This window comes from Scophthalmus maximus, chromosome 13, assembly GCF_022379125.1.
Source record: "Scophthalmus maximus strain ysfricsl-2021 chromosome 13, ASM2237912v1, whole genome shotgun sequence".
Taxonomy (NCBI): domain Eukaryota; kingdom Metazoa; phylum Chordata; class Actinopteri; order Pleuronectiformes; family Scophthalmidae; genus Scophthalmus; species Scophthalmus maximus.
In genome coordinates this window covers 17525277-17546271 of record NC_061527.1, presented here as the reverse complement: position 1 = coordinate 17546271, position 20995 = coordinate 17525277, and the positions used below count along the sequence as shown (strand labels likewise).

Genomic DNA, 20995 nt, shown 5'->3' with positions numbered 1-20995 from the left:
TTCTCCGATGAGGCGAACGTCGAAGAAGTAAAGACGCTGCGCTATTCGCGTACGTGTTTTGCGCTATATCCGTGGCGCAGCGGCCGCCGCGGCTCAGCTCCGTACGGATCAGGTGCAGCTCTCTGCGCGGCAGGTGAGGTCGAATGCGGCAGAGAGGACCGGAAGAGGTTCGCTGACGGGTGGATTTGAGTGTTTGTGGCATAAACGGAACATATGGACGACATGAAGGCGGCCCTGGCCGAGAGCCTCGTCGTGTGGGTGAGTGTCAGTTTACTCGTGTGAATACGATTCACTACCTGTCTGTAGGTGGTGCGGGTGTCCGCTGAACACAGTCCGCCGGCGGAGCGGAAACGAGGAGAATATGAACCGACAGCGAACAGTTGTACGTTTCTATGATAGAGCTATTATTATTATTATCATTATAATTATTATTACTCTTATTTCAATTGCTATTTTAATTGGTGCAACACTGTCAGTCCACCGGTGGCTCGGCGAGGAGCTACCGGTGGATATAAAGTTCCCAGTGTCCTTCAGTTTATTTGATCCTCGCCGGATTCAGAGAGCTAATCCAGCTCAGCGGCGGATATGTGTGGAATGTCGCTCTTTTGTCAACGTCGTGCAACCGATGCAACGGAGCTAAACACCTGCGGTGGATCATTTACCTGCAGACACCTGAACCGTCTCCATGTTGTCGTCGGTCGTCCTGCGGGTCAGTAATAGGATGAGGGGCTCGTTGATTAGATCTCGTGTGAGCTTCATCTGACTTTTAAATCCTGCGGCTGCATCCACGCCACGTTGATTCACAACAATATCACTGAGAGCTTACACGAAACCATCCCAACGTGGTTCCATGCCCCCAGAAAGGAAACCCCATCTGTGTCCAACGAGGGGAACAGAATCCCATTCATCCTCACTTGACTTTTAAAGTTTAAAAGTCAATTTCTCATTTTGGACTGGCTCCTCCATCGGATAGACAGATTTGACAAATGCTGTCAACAGCAGTTGTTGCTTGAGGAATTTAGATGTTCTCCCAGGAGATTTCACATTACACCATCGCTGCTACTTGAATTATTTACACTGCACTTTTTCTTTGCCACTGTCATCGGCCCTCCAGTCTGCTTTATCTCCATCCACCCATATCAATTCTCAACTCTCCGTTTCTCAATCTTGGTTAATAAAGTTGCACGGCAGCAATATTCCCTGTACACTGTCTTTGATTTGTTATTATTTTTGATCTGTCCCGATGATGCAGTATGTTCTGCCTCTCCTCAGCTGCAGACCTTTAACACCCCCGCACCCTGCAGGACAGTGGAGGAGCTGACTACTGGAGTGGCGATATCTCAGGCGCTGCATCAGATGTGAGAGGACACACACGCACACACACACACACACTGCAGATACATTATTTAAAGCCAGTCTTGTCAGGTTCATATAACTCACATCCCATGTGGCGGCAGACTGACACTCAGGTTAAGCCTGAATAAACTCTTTCTGTTCACCAGTGAGCTGCACTCCTTCCACTTTAAAACACATATAAAGAAACACTTACTGTAAACGCGTTATATTTTAATGTTGGACACTTCAAATCAAAGAACAAAGACTTAATTTTAGATTCATCAGTTGAGAATCCACAGAGTTGACTTGTTTACTTGGAATCCATTGTAGCGGAAATATTTGCTAGTTTCTTTTCAGACCGTCTTGAGTGTCCAAAATGCACAAAAGGATATAAAAGCATGTTTTGTTTTGAGAGAGTCGATTGATTTCCCCTTACTTGTTTATGCTCACTGTACAACCCATATTCGGATGAAATAACACTCCTGATTAACAGAGATTATTGATAGAAATTCTGCAAAATGTAGAAAATACATCTGTGACAGACTGATCGTATACAGTATAATAATTCATATATGTTAGCGTGGTGCACTGTTTTTGAGGTGGTCAGAGGACAGTAGCTTCAGTATTGTTGACTGTTCTGTCTGTATGTGCTGTAGCGACCCGGCATGGTTCAGTGATGGATGGCTTGGTCGTATCAAAACAGATGTTGAAGACAACTGGAGGCTGAAGGTACAGAGCGGTGCCATCTCTTCATATTTTGCTGAAACCCCCCTCCCTGTGTGCTAAACCCTCTTACCTGCTCCAGCTGGTGGAGTTGGTAGTCCTGACTAAGCCTGCACTCTGACTCCTCCAGTAAAACTAGATTAAGTAAAGTCAAATTGTCTACCGTGAAAAGGGTCTATTGTGCATGCTGGCTCACAGTCACACTGTCAGGGCTTACTGGGCCACTCTAACACCAGAACCACCAATGGGTCAAATATATCTGCTATTACAATCAATTGATTGTGCATCCAAATCATTGCACATTCAAAAGTTTCAAAGTCCAAATAAACATATTTATCGAAAAGAAAAAAATCATAATTTATTAATTCCAAAATTTAGAGTGGATTTTACCCAACAAAAAATTCAGAATGTCCACTTTAGCTAAACATCAGTCCACACACTGTAGTCAGACACTATGCGATGTCATATCCAGTTAAAACTCCTACTGAGGGAGCAACACACCTTTATTGAAAGACCATAAAACACACCTGTGTTAGAGGCTATACTAGTAATCAATATTTGAATTCTACTTTGAAAATGGTCTATTGTTTCACTCACTACATGTGAAAATTCTGTCAGCGCATGATTTTAATTTTGTGGCTATTTTCTCTTGTGACGTCTTGGTTCATGCTCAAAGTGCTATGAAGTGAGTTTATAATATTTCATAATCTTTTGTGTGCAATCCTCAGATGAACAACCTGAAGAAGATCCTTCAGATGGTGGTTGATTATTACAATGAGGTAGGTTGCGGCCATGTACACAATGGCCTCCTTTGTGTTTGCACAGTTGTTGAGAGGAAGAAACCTCTACTCTATGTGAGAGCCGGACTCCGTGTGCTAATTGTGAGCCTGTGGGAGTTGTAGCATGCACCGACTACATAGTGTAAAGCCCCAAGTGACTGGGTGTGGTTGAGAGCAAAACAAGCAGCTCAAGACTGGTACGCATACATCCAGAATACAGGGAAGTACCAAAGCCCAGTATTGTTTTTGTCTATTCGGCTGAATTAACACTGCTGAAATATTTTGTTCTCCAAATGTCTTAGAGTGCAGCCACTTCTTTTGGCACATGGAGCTTTTAAAGTCTGTGGTTTCACTTACGTTAAACGCTTTATCTCTCGCTGTGTTCTGTCAGATCTTTGCCCAGGAGATCTCAGACTTCCCTCTGCCAGATCTGGCCCGGGTGGCAGAGCATTCGGACCCGGTGGAGCTGGGGAGGCTGCTGCAGCTCGTCCTGGGCTGCGCTGTTAGATGTGAGCGTAAACAAGGTTTGTGCCTGTTTGTGTGTTGTGCAGTTTGTGTACACAAAGTTGACACATGCAGATACTCATATCTACAGTATACATGTGGTGTACAGCAGGTAGAAGGGCGAACTGTCAGCCAAAATTTTTTTTTCGTTATTCTCCTGACAAGATATGGCAAAAGCAGAGCCCTGCGGGGAAATCGATGTCGCCAGTGTTACTGTATATTTGGAAGTGAGACTCATGAATAATAAATGTTTGATGAATCATTCTCACTCCATTGACAGAATACATTCAGATCATCATGACTTTGGAGGAGTCTGTGCAGCATGTTGTCATGACAGCCATCCAGGAGGTCAGCCCATCTTAATACCAACTTTCTCCTTCATATTTTTGAGATTTAAAAAAAATGAATTTCAGAAAAGCTTGGCTGAACAGTTTTACCTTTTTATGAGTAACTGTAATTTCCATGGAAAGTGTCTGTCTCAAAGGGACTTCGGCAGCTGCGGTAGTTGTTATTTGCAACTTTGTGACTCTTCTAATGAGTCTGTGTCATAAACCTAGTGACATATTTTCTTTCCAGCTCATGAGTAAAGAGACCGTTGCCCCATTTGGAGCGGAGCTGTCAGGGGACTTGGAACAGCAGGTCAGTGCCGTTGTCAAGTGGAGATGCATTCTTTATAACCAACTTGTTTGGCATGAACAAAACAATCTACACAATATATTTGAGTTCAAATTTTAACCACTTCAAAAGGAGGGCAATTAGAGCCCCTGAATCTTCATTTGAAATTAGTCATTTAAATTTTTTATAAATTTGAACTGTTTTTATTAATTTCATGTCAGTTAATCAACTACTCATTTTGTGACTTATTTTTCAGGCTTGTATGTGGAATGTGCATAAATCTGCATAAAACAATCTGAAGCTAATATCATTTTTGCAAAGGAGTCACTCCAACCCCCTGTAGCTCATCGCTGAAGCATTCGTCCTGGTGGATCTGTTTGAAGTGCATGACCACAGTGCAGAGAATCACAAAGCTTAAATATTGACTCTCACTGAACACTGCGCTGTGTGTCTGCGCTGCGCACTCTGTGTGAGTGAGTGAGTGAGTGAGTGAGTGAGTGAGTGAGTGAGTGAGTGAGTGAGTGAGTGTGAGCCTTCAGCTACCCATGGACTGCCTCAGTCTGACACATAAGACCTTGCATAGATGCATGAGAACACTTATCTTTGCAGTTTCTCAGGAGAGGAGAGACATTCCTCGATGTGTGTGAGTGAGTTAAGCTTCTTCTTCTTCATGTGCCTAGTTAAAAAAATCCCTTGAGGACCTTGCTGAACTTTTGGCAGAGAAGGAGGCATTAGCCCAACGCTGTCAAGAGCTGGACATTCAGGTGAATATGGATAGCGTGCACACACACACACACACACACACACACACACACACACACACACACACACACACACACACATACACACACACACACACACACACACACAACTGGTCCGTGGTACAGTATAAACATGGAGTTGTGTAATTCGCTGTAATGCTTGGCTCCATTGTCTGGAGCTGCTGTGGCAGAAGAACTGTGAGCTCCCAGTCTGGGCTCCGCTGGCTCCCACTGTGGCAACCAGCCCATGCTCTGCCGCTGCTAGAAGGCCTCACTCAGCACTGTAGACAGACAACGTTTAGCATAACAACTGATCCTCTGTTCAACTGGACTCTCAACAGATTGATATTTTCTGTCCCCTGTCTTGCTCATCGCTCTCTGCAGCGAGGTAAGTCCAACACGGCTGACCATACAGCAAAACTAAACCCATCTAAACCCGCTGCTCAAATGTTGACTCTAACTCGGCTAACAGACGACACAATCGGCACCCTGTTTAAATGTGTTTTAATATTCAGTGGTGTTATTCCAGTAATTCACCCAGGGACACCTCTGTCATAATGATAATTTTGTCATCTTATGGCAAAAGCAACATCATATTACCTCAAAATGCATCATTGTCTTTATAAGCTTATAAAGTTATTGAATAGGAGAAGAGAAGTTAAAGGTGGGGCTGCGCAAATATTTCAGTTAAAATGTTATGTTGTCTTTTTCATAAAATTCTGTTGATAAATTAATGATTAGTGATTTTAAGATAACTGAAAGTTGAAGGCAACAAATTACTTTGGTGAAGGTTGTGTCTAAGGTAATAGTGCTTGACAGTGGAACATGTTCATTGCTTTGAGCACCAAGTTTATTACATGAGCCATATTGTTATTTGGTGTGTATCAGAAACACGTTCATTTTTTATATGGATTTCAACCATGTTGCCTTGTCCTAGTTGAGCTGTTCAGCTCGTGTAGTTTCTAATGTTAGACACTGGTCATAAATGTGTTTTTTATCTAGATTAAAGACTGTTTGTCCGAGTCAGGGTTAGCAGGAAAACGTCTGTAACATTCATGTGAAGGGTGGCGCCTTGGTAGAGCTCCCACCTGAAAAGGAATAATTGAAGGAGTGGATGCTGATTCAGGGAGACGGAAACCGTGGATGTCTTAAGTAGAAGTATTTATTATAAGAGCTCAATATATATCAAGGAGATTTCTGGTCCGTTTCACAGATCAACAAGGTGGTCAGTGTATGGCGCCCCAAGACAATCTGCCTGTTCCTGGTCTCTGTAGTCTATTTAGTTCAGGGTGATGTCGTCATCTCCCCGCGACTATGTCACCTTGAGAGAGACTTCAGCTGCTCGATGATTGTTGTGGCTTGCCACAGACATGTTGACCTTGCTTGGTGCCCAAGAAGACTCGTCTTAACAGTTTCTCAGGGGAGGATAGACAAAATTCCACGACACCACCTGCTCACCCTGAGTCTTCCTGAGGTTTTCCTTCTGTATCCTCACATGGCCTCATTAGGACTTCCAGAAATTGTAATCAGATGGTTTTGCAGGAAGATTTACGAAAAAAAGGCCGGACTTCGGTGCATGTCTGAAAGCAACTTTAGACCGATTGTCCAATGCCTGGTGTAAAATGCACTTGATGGAAAGAGGTGAGAAGAAAAACTGACTAACTGTGTATTAACATTTTCTGTGCTCTGCATCCAGCATGGATTAACTGCACTTTTTGCTTTTACAGCTGGGATGAGAAAGAGGCTTGTCTGTGATGAAAGGGGTCTGACTTTTAATGCTCAGATGCAACGTTGCTGCTTTGCATGGAATAATTGACTGAACAGAGATTTAACATCACAAAATATCCTTCGTGACTTGTGAATATATTTTGTCTTTGTACTTATTCCCCATTAACTTTGAATTCCTAGCAATTGTAAGAGTTACTTCAGTACCTTGTTGCACCTGGACAGGTGGCTGCACTGCAAGAGGAACGAAACAGCTTATTGGCTGAGAATGATGTCCTAACGGACCGAGCCAATCAGCTCGACACATTCGATGACCCTAGCACACCCTCAGGAAAAAAACACAGCCAGTTGCAGCAACAGCTGGAGACTCTGCAGGAGGAAAACTTCAGGTTTGTCACTTCCTGCTCAAGTGTACTGCAGCAACCTCATCATGGTGGTGGTGAGAGTCTGAACGATTATGTGTATCTGCATCCTTTAGGCTGGAGGCCGCCAAGGATGACTACCGGATCCACTGCGAAGAGTTGGAGAAGCAGCTGATTGAGGTTCAGCACCGCAATGATGAGCTCACCGGCCTGGCGGAAGAATCTCGAGCTCTCAAAGATGAACTTGACGTTGTGAGGTGTGTGTTGCTCTAGGGAAGTGGTAAAAGAATCCTCTTAACTCAGAGCGCAGACGAGAAAAAGAAACCCTGAGAGCTGGGCTCAAGGAGCATTCTTGTGACACCTTTTGTTGCTCCCTAATGAGATGAGCAGACAGCTGAGACCGTTCAATGAAGAAGATAGGCTAGGGCCATGATTTAACTGATTACTTGCTCTCCTTAACAATGAGGGTTCTTCATCCCGAGGCACTAACAGGAGGAGGCGAGAAGAACAGCCTCAACACACAATGTGTTCTTCCAGTATGACTGCAACAAGTGTTGTTAGCTCCGTGGGTTCTCTCGGCGCAGAGCGCGCGTACACAGTCAGGACTTCCGGTGAACAGCTTTAATTATTGGACAAACTAAACAGTCTCCCCCCCCCTGTTTTCTGTAACAGAAATCTGTTTGTCCTTCTTAACCACAGTTTGTAGCATTAAATGTCGCAGCTCCTGCGCTCACCTGTGTGTGTCCGTCCTCTCAGTCCAGCGCGACTGCATTATAATATGAGCATGATGAGACAAACTCACACCAGCTGTTCCATAATCAGAACACCTGACTCCTACAGCTGAGAGGCAGAACCACGCTCGCTGAACATAACACTGATGCAGGTCTACAGGTCTCGTTATACAGCGAACCTTCCTCTGTGCTGGTGGAAACCAGGAATCAGCGTTTCAAAACAGAAAAAAACGTCCTTCTCAAGCAGTTCTTTGTCACAGTTATAATGGAGCACCAACTGCCAGACATTTAGTTTTACAAACATACACTTTTATCGGTCATTCAAAAAATGTGATGATTTGCACTATTGAATACTGGACCTCCAAAGACTTAATGCTAGTCCTATCCGCTCTGTGAAAGCCTATTTTTTCTATTTTGTTCACGTCTTGCATGTAGCCTTGAAGTGCCCCAAAGGCACTGATGAGCTTGTTCGTTGATATTTACTTTGTGTTCATATAGGAACTGCTCAGATCGCGTGGTGATGCTGGAGGCCTCGGTGGAAACGTACAAGCGTAAACTGGAGAATCTGGGCGACCTGAAGAGGCAGATGAAGCTGCTGGAGGAGAATAACATGACCTACATGCAGAACACTGTCAGCCTAGAGGAAGAGCTGCGCAAGGCCAATGCTGCCCGTGCACAGCTCGAGACGTACAAGAGACAGGTGAGTGATGGCTAGAAAAGACAGGGAAACTCCAACCTCAAGTTAAAGTCACTTCATAATTAAATGCCATATGCTAGGTCCAGGAGCTACACAGGAAGTTGTCTGAGGAGTCGAGACGAGCAGACACCCTCGCGTTTGACATGAAGAAGTTGGAGGAGAAGCACGAAGCTGTGATGAAAGAGAAAGAGGTGCGGCAGCTTTTGAAATGTGTTGGGTTTTTTTTTACAATTCTATGGTTGTTTTAAATTTGCATCTCCTCCACTAGAGGATCATCATTGAAAGAGATTCTCTTAAGGAGATCAACGAGGAGCTGCGATGCACTCAGGCTCAACAGCACCAGCTCTCCCAAGCAGGTATCCCTAGATGGTTTTATCTAAAAACAATGACCTTGCTCATCGACCTTTTTCTTAGTTTTTTCTGAAATGCACATAATTATTTTTCTATGTAGGGATGCTTCCATCTAGCAGCCCCAGCCATGAGAACCTGGCAGCTGAATTAATACCGATTGAGTACAGGTAATAGACACTGTCTCTGACAACGTAGGATTTGTTTTCGTTATCCTCCTGTGTGCGCGCGCGTGAACACTGATTCCGTTTGTGTGACTGTCCAGAGACAAGTTCATCAGGCTGCAGCATGAGAACAAGATGCTCCGAGTGCAGCAGGAGGAGTGTGAGCGAGAGAAGATCGCCACTCTGCAGGCTCAGCTGCAGGAAGCACATAAGACACAAAGTGAACTGGACACTGATAACAGGTTAATAGAGTTTCTGTCTCTCTTTAAGTCGGCCACAGGTAAATGTGATGCAACGCTCTAATGATGTGATGGGTTAACTCTTCATTGTAAATGTTTCTTTCTTTCTCGTTCCAATCCGCAGATTGATCCGAGAGCGGATCAGTGAGCTGCAGCAGCAGGTGGAGGACCTCCAGAAGGCTCTGCAGAGTCAGGCGTCCAAACCTGATGATGTAAGTGTGCCAGCAGGCACTGGCACCAACACAGAGGAAAGGCCCCATATCCTAAGTTAATCTTATTAGGCTGTTAGACTTGGTGCTGCCATGGAATTGTGTGAGATAATCACACAAGTTTATATTTTCTAATTGAAATTTTAAAACGTATTAAGAGATTAAAGCCACTTCACTCTATATATTAACATATTTTGCAGTGTAAAAGGAATTGCTTTGAATGGATGTAATGGTGCTCTAATGTCTTTTTTTATTTTCAGTCAAACCTGAAGCGGAAACTGGATGCACACATGTAAGTTTGAGTCCCGGGTCAGTGCTTTTGTGCTGAGTGATGTAAAACGAATTCTCATCTCATCAGTAGAGAAAAGTAAAGAAAGAGCTGTTGTTCCCGCAGGGTCCAGCTGAACGAGGCTCAGGATGAAATCATGAAGAAGAAGGAGCTGCTGGAGGATCTCCAGCCTGACAACACTCAGAGCTGTAAGTGTAACGTCACAAATAATTTCACCTTTGCAATCACTGGAGAGTATCAAGCAAACTCTGCACCAAAACACAACAGCACAACACGACTCCAGTGACAGCTCATAATGAACTCTATGCCTCTAAAGCTTTGAAGGTGGATGAGCTGATGGCTGCTTTGAAGAAGAAGGATGATGACATGCGGGCCATGGAGGAGCGGTACAAAATGTATCTGGAGAAAGCTCGCAATGTGAGTGATTTGATGATCTTTTGTTTTGGTTTTTGTTTTTAATTCTAGTAATGTTAATCCCTGAACCTAGTCCTAGGTAAAGTATTTTCAGAATCAGTATTTCAGTTTTGTCCTTTCCTTCCTGCCTGTAGGTGATCCGAGCGCTGGATCCTAAATTGAATCCCGCCACCGCTGAGATCCAGGCTCTGAGGAACCAGTTGGCAGACCGGGACAAGCAGATTATCAACCTGGAAGTAAGTTTTCATTTTGACTTTTCCAGTCTTTGTTAAATATTTGTAATATGAACATATAGGATGTTAAAAAAAACAACTAAAACTTTTCTAATCAAACTAATTTCCCAGCGTCAATGTGAGCAGGCAAAGCTGAGAGAGTATGAGGAGAAGATGATTGTCACAGCGTGGTATAACAAGGTAAGATTAGATTCTCTTTGATTTATGTTCTGCCAATCATGGCCTTAATTAACATTAATGTCTATCGTGTGAAATACAAAAAGCTAAACGTCAAAACACTGTTTTTTCATCTTCCTCAGAGCCTGAGCTTTCAGAAGTTGGCCATTGAGTCACGCCTCGGCCGCTCCTCCCCCATTCTGTCCCCTGGCCAGTCCTTCTTGTCCCAGCAGCGGCAAGTCTCGAACGCCCCACGTCGGGCGCTCTCCATCAGTGTGCCTGCCACTACCTCCAAATAGACCTCGTCACGGAGCCAAATATCTCACCTCTATTCAAAATACCCCCCCTCCCCACCAGTGAGCACTCAAGTGACCTTATACACATCTGCCCTCAGCGCTCAGGGTCACAGAGCTGATTGAGATCGATTAGCACTTACTTATGAAACAACCGTGCAAGTCACCTGCCTGTTACAGCGTACGTACTGTCCGTCTGACTACAAGCTGGTCTTGCATAGAGCACAAACCCACAACCGGCGTTCGCCTCACTAGCTAAAGTAGTGCACCCTGTCCCAACCATAGACTCAGAGTATACTTCATACTGCCATGTTTTTGCTTTGGCAACTGCAGACTCAGCCAAACATTAGCTGTAATCAATCTTAGCCTTTGCTTTCTCATGTCCTGTCTCACCTGGTCAGGAATGAGGTGAAGTGTACATGGACACTAGATACATTTTATTCAGAATTGGAGCCTGTAAAATATATGAATGTGATTTTGAATGTTACCTGAATGGTATCAGATGATTGTTGATGTATGTCCACCTGATCCATCATGCTATGCAGTGAAGTTAGCACTAATGTTGTCATCCAGCAGACTGATAAAAAGACAAATCCTCTTTAGATCTCTCTAAGATAATGATTGTTGTATTTGGTGCTGGCCGCCAACCGCTTTTAGTCATCAAACATTAGTCACTTATCATTTATCTTTACTAAAGTGGAAACAAGCCCATAATGCAAAGCTGTGAAAATCCTATAATAAGTGATCAACCTCTAAAGGTGCTGCAACAACAAATCTCACAGGATAAATCCAGGCCTCGTGTATTTGTCATGTCTTTAAACTCGTACGTGTGATTTGACTTCCCATTCTCCAAATGAAAATTTGACGGGCCTTTTTTTATCTGCTGAATGTGTTAAATTTTATTCAGTGGTGAATAATCAGGACTATGATAATCAATGAAGTTTTGCAGCTGTAATGCAAACATGATTTACCACCAGCTTTGATCCCGATGTTGGGACCAGTTCCAGCGTTCACACTGTACATGCAAATTGTGACTTGAGAATTTTGATTGCTGTAGTCGATGTAGTATTTAATCATGGACATGTTGTCGGGCTGTTTCGTTGCTGTAGAGAAGCAGTTGTTCCCTTTGATATTGTAGGTTATTGACTGTCTGATCTTATGGAGTTTTGAGTTCAACAGCACCGGTCTCACAACTTGAACTGGCTGTTGATTGCTTCGTTATTGTGTGTTTGAAGTAACACTAAAGGGGCATTCTGTTTCCATGGTTTTGTGGTTTGCGATGTACAGATGTGCGTCACAGCGCTTTTATTTTATTTTCTAGTTGCTGACTCATGTAGATTGCTGATTCAAAAACGGTCACATTTATATAAACATAAGACGCTTAAACGTAGCAACTCACTAAAACCACACGTGTAGTGTCTGAATTAAGAAAGATGAGGAAGGCATTAACACATTTTCTGGAATTTATGGAGTTAAGATTTTAAAGCCTTTGGCTGTCTTGTGAATGAATAAATAAATAAATAATTTTTCTAAAAGTCTGTTTTGGATTAAGATCAACCAGGTATCAACCAGAGTTTGAATCCAATGATAAAAAAAACAAACCGGTGTCCTATACTCTTTAAAAAACAAAGCTAATATTGCCACATTTCACTTCAAACACCTTTAATAATAAGTAATTTGACACGTGGTTGTTTATAGCTCAGGGGATGTGGTGTCATCGGCAGCTTCACGTGTGACAGTGGAGACTTAATTTACACATGGACCCCATTAGGACAGATCCGACCAGCTACCACACAAAAAGAAGAGCGAAATCTGTCCTTTTTTTAATGACGTTCACTTTTTATGTGAGCAGCAATTCAACCGAAAACATTCATTTAAGTGGAAATTATTAATAAATGAGTATATATAATATAATTGGATTGATATCAAAAGAGGGAGAGTTTTGCTCCTGCTCGCTGGTTACATAATGATGATTATTCATCACACAGTCTCTCATTATGTGATTATGTGTCGAGCAGGCTAAAGTTGTATGTGTAAAACTGTGTAATATTTTTTGGTTTAGTCTGCAGTGAAGGGGAGCAGGTACAGGAGTCAGCGAGCTGTGGCGTAGATCTTGAAGGGGTACGGTGTGCGCGTGGCTCCAGTGATTCCCTCTGTGCTCAGCTCAACGCCATCCAGAGTGGAAAAACAAAACTTCTGCAACAAACTGACGAAGAACAAGAACAGCTCCATCCTCGCCAGGCCTTCTCCCAGACACGCACGCTTTCCTGGGGGGAAAAAAACAGCACAACTCTCACTGTGCTCTCATACACTATTCAGTGACATCTAGGGGTGATCTTTCAAAGTGCACCCAAATGAATGCCCCTTCCCCTCACCCTCCCCTTCCCAGTGTGTAGCAGAACCGACAGTGGCCTCCAGGCAACAGACATGCACTGAAGTCCGGACATTTCCCGGATCTTTTCCTGCCAGCCCCCTAATAAAATTTCTAGAAAATGTCAGATCCCATAAGAACATGCAGCAGGAAAATCTATGGAAGATTCATCGAGCGAGCGTGCGCTCCACCCCTTAACTGAATGTTTTGGAAATATTCCTTTGGGTGTGAAGGCATCTGACCATGACAATCTCCTGCTGCGTTCTTCATATGTGAACGGCAAACCCCCAAAAAGTTTGGACCCAATTTTCCACTGAATCTTAGTGTTATATTAAATTTCTGCCGATAGAGCTCCTCCTACACACTGGAACTTTTAATGACTCAAGTTAATGAAATTTTAATTTTAATTTTTTCAGTTGAATGTGGAGTTAACCTGCAGAGAAAGGTAAAAACGCCTCCCTCCTCGCAAACTTCCCCTCGGCATCCAGGAAGTGTCCTGGGTTGAAGGTGTCTGGAGTTTCCCACTCAGTCTTGTCAAAGAGCACAGACGTGAGGTTGGGCATCACAGGGGTTCCCTGCACACAAAAAATGAGAAAGTGACCAATGTAAACTGACAGTTTTGAAATTGTAGGTTAATATTTAAATGTCTAGGTCTGTGAGCATAAATATAGTAATGTTTGTCTTATGTTACAGTCCAAAGGAATAAGAGGCTTAATCAGAAGGTCTCTGCCGATGTTGCATATGTGGGTAAATGATACATCTTTGTGACCTCAAGGTCGACGATCAGAAATTGTCCATGTTAAATGCTCTTCTCTCCTCAGCATGAAAAGCAGCATTCCACCATTGCTCTATTCTCTTGACTCCCCTTTGTTACAAGTGGATGCACCTTTGGTATGAAGTAACCGCCCAGCGTCATGTCTTTGGCAGCCATTCTGAGTCCATTCAGAGGAACGATGTTCCCCATCCTCTGGACCTCATGGATGACGGCGTCAGTGTAGGGCAGGTTGGGTCTGTCGGCCATGGTGGGCTGACGGGTCTGTCCGATCTCTCGGTCTATCTCTGCCTGGACTTTGTCTAGGAGGTGAAATAAAGAGTTTTAATGGATCAGTTAAAGTAACCTCTTTAAGCTTTGATCATTTAATTTTTCTGTTTCCTGAGCTGCCACTGAAGAAACAATGAAAGTGTTCTCTCATCTGAACACCTACATGTACCTTGGATATGGGGGTTCTTGATGAGGTAGATCAGGCCCCACTGCAGGGTCTTTGAAGTGGTTTCACTCCCGGCCAGGAACAGATCCAGACAGCACAGAACCAGGTTTCCTTCCTCAAAGCCCTGTTCACCGTGTCTGTTGTGCTGTCGGTGGACGGAGACACACACAGTCAGTTCATAACAAGGTTAGTTTTCTGTTCGTATACACAGCGATGGGCCGAGTCAAGAATGTGAGCACTGTACTGTACTTTCTCTTCAATCAGGAAGGTGTCGATGTAATCTCGTGGGTTGCTGGGGTTCAGATCCAACTTGTGTCCCTCGATCTCCCTCCTGATCGATGCCTCCAAAGATTTGGAGCTGCTGAAGATGTCGTTGTGAGGCCCTGGCAGGTGTTTCATCAGTGCTGGGAACGCGTCATATAGCTGTTTGGAGGAGCAGCAAGGAACTAGTTCAGTTATATTGCTTTAATCCAAGTGGACAAGTAAACATCTGTGTGTATTGCTCTTACAAGAGCCCATATGGAGCCCTCCAAATAGGCCATCTCAGTCAGATTCTTCAGCATGCTCTGGAAGTTGTTGTCGCTGTAGTCAAACCGTCTCCCGAACACAATCTGGCAGATGATGTTGGCCACGGCGTTGTTTAAGGAGGGCACAGGGTCAAACGGCTCACCTGAACAGAGGGAATGCCTTCAGTCTGAGTACACTGTGCATCCGTGTCTTTTCTTTGCGTGTCTTTTTGCCGACCTTTCTCCTTCTCCATCGCCTCCTGCAGATGGCGACTCTCTTCACAGATGCTCTGCTCTGTCGACCTCTTGGCCCGACCGAAGGCACGCAACGCGGCCATGGCGAAACGCCGCTGTCTCCTCCACACCTTCCCATTACTGAAGAAAAGACCCGCTGAGACACAGAGGAACAAAACGTTGATCAGGCAGGTTGGCTACTTTAATACTCTCATACCTCCGTGCACATACTCCAGAGGTTTGTAAGGATGTACCTGAGTTCCCTGAATAAATTCTGTTCACCATCGGGCTGTAAGGCCGATCCGCAAAGTTGTCAGCTTGTGTCACTATAGCTTCCTTCACCATCTTCCACCCAGACACAAACACTGTTTTGTGTCTGCCCAGACGTATGCAGAACACATTCCCATACACATCAGCAAGCTGCGGATGCAGAAGCAGAGAATAAGTCGCCTGTTGTCAAGCATGTGACTCTGATAAGATGCACATTTCAGCACAATGTATTGTTGACATGGTGACTTAATAGCAACAGTTTTTGGCATTGTTTTATAAAAATAAAATTTGATTATGTTGCAGCAAAGTCTTGCATAAAATTAAGACATTTTAGCAACTAAAATACAGAATTTATAAATGAATAGTTATTGTCTCCTTGACTTGCTCAAGCTGTTCAAGTGAACTTTTCAAAATCTGGAAAAATAAACTGCAACATGAGATGTCTTGCTGCTGTCAGCTTACCTTGGTTAGGTAGATGTGAGGATGTTTTGGTTCAATGCTGAAGACGTTTCCCAGAAGAGGGAGGGCTGGGGGTCCCGGGGGGAAGTTCGGTGGGTCCTTTTTGTTCAGAAAATACACGACCAGGAGAACGGTGAAAATGACCAGCAGTGTTCCCCTCAGATCGAGCCACAGGAAGAAATGAGACCCCCTCATTGTGAAGCAGAGACAAGCAAATGACGGATCAGGATCACATTCGTTCCTAGTCGGAGACGGACTGGTTCTCTGCTGACTCACAGCTTTAATGACCCATGTGTGCGACTGAACCAATTGTGTCCGCATGCCGCTGATTCCAAAATTGTGGACGTTGTTTTTAAAAGGAAGGTGTTATGATTTTGATTATATGGATATGGTGTTTTCTAGCTAGCGTATTGATTGATTGTGTTTTAATGTTGGCTGATTAAAAGGAAAGGAGAGGCACCGTTATTTACAGCCACAAAACAGCACAATGCTCCTCAGTGGGTTTTCTTTGATACATTTTTTTTTTTAAATCAGTGACATGAAGTAAGTTTGTGACACATCAACAACAAATCATTTATTTGTCATTTCAATTATTATTACATTGAATCATTTCAATCCTTAACTAATGGCTTATGTAGGATTAATCATTACAACAATGTGTTGAGAAAACACAACCAGTAATTATGCATGCATCATGTGTAAACTCATGTCATTAATAACGACATGATCGAAGGAAAATATCTTTAAAACTGTACTGCCAGCAGCTTCTTTACAAATCAATTTCACCACAGAGATTTAAATGTAAAGTTGGAGGGACTAAATGGGTCTTCAGTGCATGAGGCAGTCATACAAGAGTGAAAGCGTGAGACAGAGTATCTCTTTAGTGTTTTGTGTGGGTCTCTTCCTGGTTAAATGGAAAACAGTTCAGTGACATGTTGCCTAACTCAGCGAGCCCTGGCATAAACCTTGAAGGGGTGCGGCACTCGCGTCATTCCGGTTATGCCTTCTGTATTCAGCTCTACGCCATCAGGGACAGAGAAAGAGAACTTCTGTAGTAGACCCACTAAAAACAGAAACAGTTCCATCCTGGCCAGGCCTTCTCCGAGACACACCCGTTTCCCTGAAGAGTTCGCAAAGACAACGGTGTAAGAGCACAAGAAGAATTACATTCTGGTTTGTGTTGCGCACTAGATTGAGATGAACCTGGTTTACCTGCAGAGAAAGGCAGGTGAGCTTCGTTCCTCACAAACTTTCCCTCAGCGTCCAGGAAGTGTCCGGGGTTGAAGGTGTCTGGAGTTTCCCATTCATTCTTGTCAAACAGCACAGAGGTCAGCATGGGCATTAGGGAGGTGCCCTAAAAAGCACGATTCACAGGTTAACACCAAGTAATGCTGCAACAACGACACTCAAGATTTTAAATCACAGTGTTTACTAGGTGCACCTTTGGTATGAAGTAACCTCCCAGTGTTGTGTCCTTGGCGGCTTTCCTGAGTCCATTCAGGGGAATGATGTTTCCCATCCTCTGGACCTCGTGGATGACAGCTTCAGTGTAGGGCAGGTTGGGTCTGTCGGCCATGGTGGGCAGACGGGTCTGTCCAATCACGCTGTCTATCTCTGCCTGGACTTTTTCTAGAAATTCCAGAAATAAATTATTTTAGCTCATAGCAATTGGGAAGATGTTTAAAGTTGCATGCCTTGATCTGCCATCAAACATCATAATCCTGTGGTTAATGTTTGTTAAGATTCACACTGACATGCACATCCATTGGCTGTAGGCCTACTGCTATACCTCTGGTTTCAACCTTGTTTTCCTCAATTCCTGAACTTTTAAAGTTCATGTACACTCATGCAGTTTCTACATGCCAGTGATCTCACGGCGCAGTTTTGAAAAGGTTGATAATTCCTATCATGTTAGCCATGCCGGCTTTGGAGGTGCCAGTGCGTATTTGTAGATCATTAGTCCACCACTTTGGTCCAGACAGCATTAACCACTCACAATGCGTGGATCGTCTTGGAGGTGTGGTCATGCTCCCCTCAGGATGAATTGTACTTGTAATTATGTTTATCCCTTAACATTTCGTCTGCCAACATAATTAGGTTAAGAGTTCTTTTTTTTTTTACCAGTAGGCTACTTTGGTTCATTTCCAAATACCTGCATGCGAACACCCAAATCTAACATTGTAAATGTTATTTATTATTATTCCTGCATAAGATCGTCATGTTATCAGTGACTCGGCATGCTGATGTTAGGAGGTATGTCTGAGGCCGAGAACATTACCGAGAACACAATAAGAATGAGCTTGTGCGATCTCTTATCTGGTTCTGGCCCGAGAACAACAAGGCCTCACCCAAAGCTTGATGTTGGCATTGGCAAGTATTAGGCATTTAGCAAGTATGGCCTCACAGGGGTGCGAACAGCATGTCACCTACCCTGGATGTCAGGGCTTCTGATGAGGTAAACCAAAGCCCACTGCAAAGTGGTGGAGGTTGTCTCTGTTCCAGCCAAGAACAGATCCAGAGAGCACAGAGTCAGATTGGTCTCGGTGAAGCCCAGGTCGGACTCTTTGTGCTGTTCAGAAGGGGATAATGATTAGCAGTTTGACAGAGAGGAGTACAATTGCACAGTACTGTGTGCACAATACAGTTCTTCACATACGTTCTCCATTTCGATGAGGAAAGCGTCAATGTAGTCCCGGGGGTTGCTGCGGTCCAGGTCCTTCTTGTGCCCCTCTAACTCCTTCCTGATGAAGTCCTGGAGGCTGTCGTAGTAGCTGAACATTTCGTTGTGAGGACCTGGCAACAGCGTCATCAGACTGGGGAACGAATCGTACAGCTACTCGGAAGAAAACAGAGCATTTCATTCACAACATCGCCTTTCACCTTTTAAATTTGGACCAGAGACCTGGTTACTGGGAATGGACTCCCACAATCCCACCAGAGTGCCGTTTCTCTAACAATGATTGAACCAAATGCATGTTGTTGACTTACTAGACCCCATATGGAGCCCTCCAGCCTAATAACCTCAGACAGATACTTCAGCATGGTCTGGAAGTTCTGGTCGCTGTAGTCAAAGCGTTTCCCCATCACCAGCTGGCAAATGATGTTGGATACAGCGTTGTTTAAGAGGCCCGATGTCCTGAAAGGTTCACCTGGAGGAGAGAAGTCCACTGTTAGAACAATTCTCTTTTACATAAAAACCTTTTGCTGCTCCTCGTGTTGTATCATGAGCTTATGGCATACTCAAATTTGACCCACCTTTCTCCTTCTCTATCTCCTCCAGCAAGTACCGGACCTCCTCACTGATGCTCTGCTCTGTGAGGCTTTTGCCCAGGCCAAAGTTGCGCATGGTAGACAAAGCAAAACGCCGCTGCCTCTTCCATGTCTGACCATTACTCATGAACAGACCACCTGCACACATGCACACAAGAGGAGTTAATGACTTGTGAGAAACTCCTCCCTGCACTGCACGTGACAAGAGAAAGATGTTCACACCTGAAGTTCCTGAGCAAAACCTGTCAGACAGTGGAGTGTATGGTCGATCCACAAAGTTCTCAGCCTGTGTCCCTACGGCTTCCTTCAGCATCTTGTATCCAGACACAAATACCATCTTCTCACTGCCGAGGCGGACGCTGAACACATTCCCGTAGATATCAGCCAGCTGAGGACAAGAGAGAGGGACAAAGACTGGAGACAGTTTTGGGGAATTGTTCAAAAACCAAAACCTACCCGTGCACTGTAAGGAACCCTTTTGTCAAGTGTGCTTAGAGGTTAGACTTACCATTTGTATTTACAATTTGATCACCAGGTGTCAGTATATTTCTATATAATGAAATGGACATTAAACGCTGAAGTACATTTCTTGAAGTGCATGGACAATTTAAAATGTCAGATTCTCTCGGCGTATTACAAAAAATTATTGAAATAGCTTAATTATTGTTGTTTTGCAAATTATACATACTATATAGCCTGCATATGCCACTATCCTAATACAAATTGTACATTATTGATTTTAAAGTATATTGAAGTGATTATAAATTCTATTAAATCAATCAAATCAACAGAATATGATAACACATCTCAATAAAATTTCACACTTAAAATTTCGAATGTGGACATTTGTCAGCATTAACACCCAAATAACTTTGAAACACTGTCAAGTGAAAGCTATAAACTGTACCTTGGTGAAATAGATGTGCGGGTGTTTACTGTCCACACTGAAGAAATTCCCCACAAAGGGCAGACCCAGCGGTCCTGGAGGATAATTTGGTGGATTCCTGTTTTTGACAAAATCTGCTATAAGAAGAAAAACGAAAATAAACAGAAGCAGACCCTTAAGGTCCAAGCTCAGCAAAAACTCGTACAGCCACATGGTTCAAGAGTAAAACCAGCACCAGGAGGAAGGTCTGTGCTTTTATGTATTTTACTCCTCACTTGAGAAAAAAAAATCATGAAAAAAAAAAAGTACAAAGGTGCTGATATTGTACTTATGTAACCAGTTAAAGACCAAACAACACCTTTGTCAGGGTTAAGACCACGTGACAACATGGCCCATAAATAGAACGCCACCTCAGTAGTCACCTGTCATGTCTAACCAATCACTGCACATTCTAAAACTCTTTCTTGTCTCTGTTTTTACTGGTCTCTGCCCTTTCGCCAACTTTGTCATTCAAACACCAACCATAACAGGGTTGAACTTTACCTTTAAACAACTGAAGCCTGGTCACTGAAAGAACAAGCCCAAGAGATAAGTCTACAGTCTTTCAGAAGTTGTAAAAATGTAAATCATATAACAATGACTTATCTTTTCAAATAATATTCCACCGGAATCACTGTCAAACCTTATGAAAAGATAAAGAATGATCTTGTTCATACCAAGTGTTGGCAATTGATTGTAAACTGTTTTTCAATGGAGCAGCTAAAGTCACCTATAGGTTTATTTACCTAATACAGATTTATAATATAAAGTAATGACTTTTATTGTATTTTGTCTAATTGTTTATTTTCTTTTGTTTTTTATCATAGACGGAAAATGCTCCTCGACATTTAAGGAACTATTTGTCCAGTTGTCACAATTTTTACCATTTTTACAAATTTACTCTTGAAGCCTATTCCCTATTTCTTTCTTATTTTTTTTTTCTCATTTTCAGCTCTTGGAGGACCTGGGGATTTATACAAATGTTCAGGAGGTGCTGAATTGTTTGGCAGATATCTGAGGTGAATTAAGGTTTTGTTTTGTGATCTTTTTTGATCACATGAAGTGTGATATTTTGACAAGAAAGTGAAAAGACGAAGGGTACTTTTCATGAAAACAGGGCACAGACCAAATATGTCTGAGGTTTTTCTTATCAGTATTATTCATTATTTAAGTGA

At 43.3% G+C, this 20995-nt stretch overlaps 3 protein-coding genes across 3 annotated transcripts; 1 reads left to right on the top strand and 2 right to left on the bottom strand.

Annotated features, from left to right (window-relative positions):
• The first annotated feature begins 47 nt into the window (after positions 1-47).
• On the top strand, positions 48-12112 carry hook1 (hook microtubule-tethering protein 1). Its single transcript, XM_035647652.2, has 22 exons — positions 48-258; positions 1273-1358; positions 1992-2064; positions 2787-2837; positions 3229-3361; positions 3622-3689; positions 3918-3980; positions 4637-4720; positions 6668-6831; positions 6921-7061; positions 8034-8235; positions 8313-8423; positions 8501-8588; positions 8684-8750; positions 8846-8986; positions 9108-9195; positions 9453-9484; positions 9587-9669; positions 9798-9898; positions 10030-10131; positions 10240-10308; positions 10428-12112. The coding sequence occupies exons 1-22, from the start codon at positions 214-216 to the stop codon at positions 10581-10583; spliced, it is 2148 nt and encodes a 715-aa protein (XP_035503545.2). The 5' UTR covers positions 48-213; the 3' UTR covers positions 10584-12112.
• A 110-nt stretch (positions 12113-12222) lies between these two features.
• On the bottom strand, positions 12223-16056 carry LOC118318214 (cytochrome P450 2J2-like). The gene is made up of 9 exons (XM_035647653.1): positions 15629-16056; positions 15151-15316; positions 14901-15053; positions 14666-14826; positions 14406-14579; positions 14160-14301; positions 13835-14022; positions 13382-13523; positions 12223-12844 (listed from the first exon to the last, which is right to left on the bottom strand). Exons 1-9 carry the CDS (start codon positions 15944-15946, stop codon positions 12669-12671), a joined length of 1620 nt encoding a protein of 539 aa, XP_035503546.1. The 5' UTR covers positions 15947-16056; the 3' UTR covers positions 12223-12668.
• Positions 16057-16173: 117 nt separating this feature from the next.
• LOC118318216 (cytochrome P450 2J4) lies at positions 16174-20860 on the bottom strand. The gene is made up of 9 exons (XM_035647655.2): positions 19803-20860; positions 19118-19283; positions 18881-19033; positions 18614-18774; positions 18282-18458; positions 18056-18194; positions 17067-17254; positions 16838-16979; positions 16174-16745 (listed from the first exon to the last, which is right to left on the bottom strand). The coding sequence occupies exons 1-9, from the start codon at positions 19992-19994 to the stop codon at positions 16570-16572; spliced, it is 1494 nt and encodes a 497-aa protein (XP_035503548.1). The 5' UTR covers positions 19995-20860; the 3' UTR covers positions 16174-16569.
• Between the last annotated feature and the right edge of the window lie 135 nt (positions 20861-20995).

What these genes read in the sequence shown, in the direction of transcription:
- hook1 (XM_035647652.2), top strand. Translation starts at nt 214, where the DNA reads ATGGACGACATGAAGGCGGCCCTGGCCGAGAGCCTCGTCGTGTGG. An exon ending in TCGAGACGTACAAGAGACAG is followed by an intron (nt 8,236 to 8,312) that starts GTGAGTGATGGC and finishes GCCATATGCTAG; the next exon opens with GTCCAGGAGCTACACAGGAA. An exon ending in GCACCAGCTCTCCCAAGCAG is followed by an intron (nt 8,589 to 8,683) that starts GTATCCCTAGAT and finishes TTTTCTATGTAG; the next exon opens with GGATGCTTCCATCTAGCAGC.
- LOC118318214 (XM_035647653.1), bottom strand. Translation starts at nt 15,946, where the DNA reads ATGCGGACACAATTGGTTCAGTCGCACACATGGGTCATTAAAGCTGTG. An exon ending in CAAGAACCCCCATATCCAAG is followed by an intron (nt 14,023 to 14,159) that starts GTACATGTAGGT and finishes TTCACCTCCTAG; the next exon opens with ACAAAGTCCAGGCAGAGATA. An exon ending in GTTTTTACCTTTCTCTGCAG is followed by an intron (nt 12,845 to 13,381) that starts GTTAACTCCACA and finishes TTTTCCCCCCAG; the next exon opens with GAAAGCGTGCGTGTCTGGGA.
- LOC118318216 (XM_035647655.2), bottom strand. Translation starts at nt 19,994, where the DNA reads ATGTGGCTGTACGAGTTTTTGCTGAGCTTGGACCTTAAGGGTCTGCTT. An exon ending in TCCTCATCGAAATGGAGAAC is followed by an intron (nt 18,195 to 18,281) that starts GTATGTGAAGAA and finishes CCTTCTGAACAG; the next exon opens with CACAAAGAGTCCGACCTGGG. An exon ending in TCACCTGCCTTTCTCTGCAG is followed by an intron (nt 16,746 to 16,837) that starts GTAAACCAGGTT and finishes CGAACTCTTCAG; the next exon opens with GGAAACGGGTGTGTCTCGGA.